The sequence below is a fragment of the Nelumbo lutea genome, chromosome 1 (assembly GCF_056320005.1).
Source record: "Nelumbo lutea isolate HS-2025 chromosome 1, American lotus-T2T, whole genome shotgun sequence".
NCBI lineage: Eukaryota > Viridiplantae > Streptophyta > Magnoliopsida > Proteales > Nelumbonaceae > Nelumbo > Nelumbo lutea.
The window spans coordinates 219,493,771-219,500,426 of NC_142684.1; the positions used below are offsets into that span (position 1 = coordinate 219,493,771).

Genomic DNA, 6,656 nt, shown 5'->3' on the forward strand with positions numbered 1-6,656 from the left:
GATTCATGGTGACGAAGTTGCCGCCAAGTCTGAATCGTGTGTCCAGGAACTCTGTTTTATTTGCCAAGGGGGGTATAGCATGGACCTTTGTCAAATACAAAAAGTGTAGCAAAATACTGATTTTGGATTGCCCCGGTCCGACATGGCACGGTAGCTAATGGGTCGTGTTAGGCCCAGCACGGACCAGGCCTGACATGAAGGTCTGTGACGTGCTAGGCCGAGGGTTCGAGGCCCATGGGTCGGCATGACTCGGCATGACAGCACGTGCCGTGTCGCTCGCGGCCTGCGTGCCAGCACGGCCCAGCCTGCAGCATGGCACGAAGCACGGCTCGCCCGGGAATATAACCGTTGGGCCCCCCTCCCAAAGGGGCCCAACGATTAGTTTCATCTTTTGGAGGGTGGTTTATAAAAATACCCCCCCCCCAACAGCTATAAACATCTATATTAGGGGGGTATTTCTATATTTTGCGTATGGGGGTTGAAAAATGACACAAATGCCCCCCAATAGCTATATAACAACTAGTTTAGGGGGCATTTTGGGTAAAGTTATAAATAACTTTACAATGACCAAAATACCCATTCCAACAACTAAATAACATATAGTTTTTTGAGTATTTTGGGCAATTGAATTATGTTCAATTCCTATAAATAGCTTTATCCTCCACCATTCTCATCACACCAATTCAACAATTCTCTTAATTCTCTTTCTCTCTCATACTCATAAATTCTCAATTATTTGCAATCTGAGAAATTCTAATTAGCCGATTGTTTGATTCTGCATTTTCTAATTCTCAAGTCTCAATTTTATCGAAGTTTCGACTTTCAACAAGAAGAAGGCTTGCTCAACCAACTCAAGTATCTTAATTTGGGAGGCTTGGACGTTGAAAGGCTTCAACCGTTGAAATCAAATTGGGATTTTGAACCGACAATCCAAGTAAGTCGAATTAGATTAATTTTTATCTTTTTAGAATTAAAAAAAAAATGGTCGGTCCTTCTCAAAACCGATTTTCCAACATGTTCACCATGGATGACATTCAAACGCATCACAATAGTATTAGTGTTAGCACTGATGTTGATGCATTTGATGTTGATGGAAGTGGAACTTTCACCCCTGGTAGTAGTGATAGTAAGGGAAAAAGGAGGGATTTTAAGATATTGAGGGGAAGGGGAAAATGGCCGTTTGCAAAAAATGTAGGAAAAACTTTAGTTAGTAGCAAGGGAAGGATGGTACAAGTCATTTGAGCAGACATCTGTTCACACATGAGCAAGAGGAAGATGAAGGGAGAGATACAACCCAAACACAGATTGGGAGGGGGACTAGTTTTGTACTTTTAGATATTCACAAGAAAAAATTAGACAAGAACTTGCAAAGTATATTGTACATGCAGAACAACTATTTATGTTAACTGAAGATCCAAAGCTAGAAAAATGGTTGCGTAGTTATGTAAACCCACAATATAAAAAAGTTTCTAGGAATACTATAAGAACTAATGCTTTAAAATTTTTTTATTCATATAAACAAAATTTAATTTCTTTGTTAGTAAATCTTAATAGTTGCACTTACTTCGGATGTTTGAACATCCAAATTTAATATTAGTTATATTTGTATTACTGGCCATTTCATTGATGAAAATTGGCTTTTGAATAAAAAAATTTTAAGCTTTACTAGGCTTGAATGGCCACATAGTGGCCCAGCTATTGTGCAAGTATTTTAAATACTTTGCATGCTTATGGAATAGAAAACAAATAGTTTTGATAATGCTAGCAATAATGATTATACAATAAATATTTTAAAATCTCAATTAAAACCATGTTTTAATGGTAAATTATTTCATATTAGATGTGCATGTCACATCTTAAATTTATGTATTCAAGATGCACTGAATATTATTTCAAATCATATTTCAAAAATTAGAATTTGCATTACATATATAAAAAGTTCAAGGGCAAGAAAACAAGAATTTAAATATTTATGCCAAAATTATGGTTTAAAATATAAACATTTTGTATTAGATGTAAAGCATAGGTTGAATTCTACCTATGCTATGTTAGAAAATTGTATATCTCATAACCAAATTCTTTCTAATTTTTATAATTTAAAAATGCCTAATGATATGATATTTGAGGAAGACTAGGAAATGACAATCTGTATAAGAGATTTTTTAAAACATTTTTATGATGCAACAAATGAATTATTTGGAATTTATTATCCAACTAGTTGTAATTTACCATATCAATTAATGGTAATTAGTGATTGTTTTGCCAAATATAAAAAGAATCCACAATTTCAATGTATTGTTGAAATTATGGAAAATAAATTTAAAAAATATTGGGGGAACATTTCTCCCCTTTATTGTTTGGCTACAATATTAGACCCTAGGATTAGGAAAGATGGTTTAGATATTTTACTTAAAACATATTATGAAAATATGAATATTGATATAGGAAATAAAAATGAAGAAATTAATAATTTATTATTTGAAATGTATAGTTTGTATGAATATGAAGTTGTAGGAAATATTCCTACAACTTGTTCATCTTCTTCTTCTTCTCCTTTTGACTTTGAGCCTAGTAGTAGAAGAGAAAAGCTTTTTTATTTAATAAGTAGAAGGTAGAAATCTACAAGTTCTACAACAAGTTCGTTTACTGAACATAATTTTTATTTGCAAGCAAAATTTTCTAATTTAGGTGAAGTATTAAATAATTTTGATATTTTAGCCCGATGGAGTGAACACTCAAAAAATTATCCGATTCTTGCCGCCATGGCACGTGATCTACTAACCCCTCCAGTTTTGTTATTCCATCATTCTTATAATCTTATTTCAATTTGGTTAAGTATTTTTTTTATTTATGTATTAAATAACTTAGATTTCTCATTTCTTAATTTTTTAAGTAGTTCCTCATTTCCAAAGTTCATAGGAAAGTTAAATATTTTAGTTTTACAATTTTACTTAGAAAAGAAATCAAAATTTTCAAAAAAAAAAAAAACTGCACAACTCGACTCGGCCTTGGCCCAAGGCCCACCGTATGGCCCAACCCAGCACGGTCCAAGCCTACGACACAACTGACAGCCGGGCCCGCATGCCGACATGGCACAACACAGGCCCGCTTTGGCTTGAGTCGTGGGCCGTGCCAAGCCCACCCCCAAAATTTCCACCAAAAAAGATGGCACGACCCGTGGCACCCCGCGGGCCAACACAACATGAACCACCTTTAGAGCGGGCCGCCCACAAGCCGTGCACGGCCCACTTTACACCTCTAGCAATAATGCCACTAATGCGTAAAGCATTGGCACATATAGAGTTAAGTTGATGAATACATGCATGCTGTACTGTAGTATCCCTAATTACTTAGACCCTAACCAACTACCAACCCGTTTAAATTTTGAATTTATAACCCATTTATTTATGTAAAGTATTTCTGACGCAATGTGCTGTCCTAGTGTCCTCACCTTTCCCACGATTACCGATTACTCCTAGTCCTGGTCCTAGAGTGGGTCCTAATTCTTAACTCCTGACCCTAGGGCTCAAGGCTCAAGGCTCAAGTCAAGAGCCGAACCGTCCCTTTCAGAAATAAGGAATGAGGAATTCAGAATTCAAATTCATTATTTATCATGGTCGTCGTCAATCAGGTCAATCTTAAAAGCATATAGTCCTCCTTCCAATCAAAAGCTTACCTCTCTGGTTTCATCTTGATAACGTGAAACCTGATCTACAAGGTGCTAATAATGTAACCCACCTGAGTTTCAAAAATTTTCCCTCCCTTTTCCCTTTCCCTTTCCCTCTCCCTCGTAGGCAGGTTCTTTCTTTTTCAGTTCTCAGTTCTCACTCGCTGCTTGCTCTCCCCTGCTAGTGCTAATGAAGGAGAAGAAGTAGCCGTGTGTCTGTGTGTAAACTGTAAAACCTCAACAAATATGAATTCTAACGTCCCAATCCCGTGGACCCGTGAAGCAGACTAGCAGAGGGAATTAACCACCTTATTTTAAATTTTAAATTTTAAAATTTTTAAATTTCAAGGGTTTTGGTCGAGTTCACTCGTCTCTGTCTGCTACTGCTTTGGTGCTTATTTCTCTGTTTTCCCGTCTTCCTTCCCATATGGGTTGCGTCTCTTCCACTTTGCTCGATCACGACGACGAATTCTCCCATCTCGCCGGCTCTGGACTCGGTCACCATATCGTTTCTCTCACCTCCACCACCTATGGTCTCCTCACCCTCGACCCTCCCCCTCACGCCGATCACCACCTCCTCCCTCCAACCCCACCTTGCTTCACCCTCGGTTCCCTCTTCCCAAGCCCTCTCCCCGAACTTAGGTCCCTCCGCTCCGAACCTGAAGTCATCAACTCCTGGGAACTCATGGCTGGTCTCGATACCGATAGCTTCCGCTTCTCCCCCACCCCACCCACCAAACCCTCCCCTCCCTCTCCTCTCCGCACCATTTCAGAGATTGATTCACGCCTCTCCAGACCTCCCAAACTCTCCACCGTCAAAGACTATACCAATGCGGATGCCAACAACAAAGAAAACTCAAACCCAAATCGGTCAGTCACCTTCGGAATCCTCTCCGGTCATGCTGTCAATGTACTCAAGCCGGTAAACAACAACGCCGGTACACCACCTTCTGTCAAAAACTTGCTCGATGGGTTCGAGAAGCGATGCCCACCAAATGGGGAAAGCAAGGTAGTGATTTATACCACCACCTTAAGAGGTGTGCGGAAGACATTCGAAGCTTGTAACGCCGTGAGAGCAGCCCTAGAAGGGTTCGGGGTTTTGATGACCGAAAGAGATGTTTCTATGGATCGTGGGTTCAGGGATGAGCTGAGGGAGTTGCTGAAAGGGAAAGAAAGTGGGGCAATTGTTCCCCCTAGGGTTTTTGTAAACGGAAGGTACATTGGAGGAGCCGAAGAGGTTTTGAGATTACACGAAGAGGGGTGTTTAGCCCAACTTCTAGAAGGGCTTCCCAAGGCAACAGTTGGGGCTGTCTGTGAAGGTTGTGGAGGTGTGAGGTTCTTGCCCTGCTTTCAGTGCAGTGGGAGCTGTAAGCTTGTGATGGTAGTGGAGGAACAATCGCAACACCAACCTCCAGGTAGCGAAGTGGTTGTGAGGTGCCCTGATTGCAACGAAAATGGGTTGGTACTTTGTCCCATTTGCAGCTAATCGTTGAACAATTTTAATCTTGTAGGTAAATTTAATCCTTCTTACTATCATATAGAAATCCTTCTCCGATTTCTAGTCGGGTTTTCTTGTATCTATGTTCTATATCAGAATTAAGAGGTGAAATCTTTTTCTCCCTTTTCTCTTCCATACAACATGTAGCGAATCGTCAAAGAGATTTAACCTCGAATCCGTTTGGCGATCTGTTTGACATGGTAACCTATCCCAATTTACATGTTGGGTTTGATATTGTAATACTGTTTCGGAAATTTGAAATATGTCCTCATTTTCTTCTCGCTGCTGCACAAGTAGCTTATCATCAAATCATTTAAAATATATCTGAACATCTTCGGTTCTTGTCTTTATAAAATTCTATAGTTACTAGTTTCCTGTAATTGCTTTAACAAGGGTCCCATTATCAATTTGTCATCTTTAATTACTAATGAAGGATTCAAAATTTTTCAATGCAAAAAAAGTAGATCTGTCAAACAGAAAAGAGGGACCTACTGCTGCTTTTCCATAAGATCAGTAGGTCTATACTTTACCCTTTGGCAGGCAAACCTGGAACTTGGAAGTAGCATCTTTGCGATTATGTAACACGACCGGTGACTGATCATTTTCATCCACAGAATGACATGACAGAACAATGGAGCAAAAATTGGAAGTTGGTGCATGCTGACAGATAGTTAGTAGGTGGTATTTTTATGAATGATTTCGACTTCGAAGATGTAAGGGATAGAAGGTTTTGGATGTTTAATGGCCGGCCTCTCTGTTGAGGAAATGGTGTTTGGATGTCTGGAATGTCTTGCGATGCTCCATTGCACATTTCTGATGAGATGGATTTTGTCCCTCAAATTCCAATATCTGATATACTACTGCTGTTATTAGGTTATCCTGAAAACATTTACAGATTCACATACATGGTGGTTCTGATAAGCCTGTACAACAAGGCCCAATTAAGCTGAAAGAACGGATGAATCATTTACGGATTCGTTAGTGACAAAGTATAATAACATATTTGGACAGCCAACACAGTTGAAACAAAGGTTTAATGGTTGGTTGCTTCAAGGTATCACTTCAGTAAGTTTTTCTTGTTTTGAACCACCCACTGCTGCATTTACTGAAGAAGTGAAGATCTTAAGAATGAAGGAAAGATGATGTAACCGTTTTCGACCACGTACCAATGTTTTGTGATGTAAAATTTTTTGGATAAGTACCTCGTTATTTGACCCGGTGGTGGTGTGCCTTAGTGATGAGCTACTTGGTAGTGAACTGCCTACTGGCGAACTGCTCGGTGGAGAACTGCTTGGGGGTGAATTGCCTGGTGGCGAATTGCCCGGTGGCGAATTGTCGGGTGGCGAACTGCTCGGTGGAGAACTGCCTGGGGGTGAACTTCCTGGTGGCGAATTGCCCGGTGGTGAACTGCCTGGTGGCGAGCTGCCAGGTGGCGAACTGCTTGGTGGCGAATTGCCTGGTGGCGAACTGCTTGGTGGTGAACTGCTCGGT

At 40.0% G+C, this 6,656-nt stretch overlaps 1 protein-coding gene across 1 annotated transcript; it reads left to right on the forward strand.

The window, feature by feature from the left end:
- The first annotated feature begins 3,674 nt into the window (after positions 1-3,674).
- Positions 3,675-5,445, forward strand: LOC148881115 (uncharacterized protein At3g28850-like). Its single transcript, XM_088963390.1, has one exon. The coding sequence runs from the start codon at positions 4,095-4,097 to the stop codon at positions 5,151-5,153; it is 1,059 nt and encodes a 352-aa protein (XP_088819516.1). The 5' UTR covers positions 3,675-4,094; the 3' UTR covers positions 5,154-5,445.
- Positions 5,446-6,656: the final 1,211 nt, after the last annotated feature.

What these genes read in the sequence shown, in the direction of transcription:
- LOC148881115 (XM_088963390.1), top strand. Translation starts at nt 4,095, where the DNA reads ATGGGTTGCGTCTCTTCCACTTTGCTCGATCACGACGACGAATTCTCC.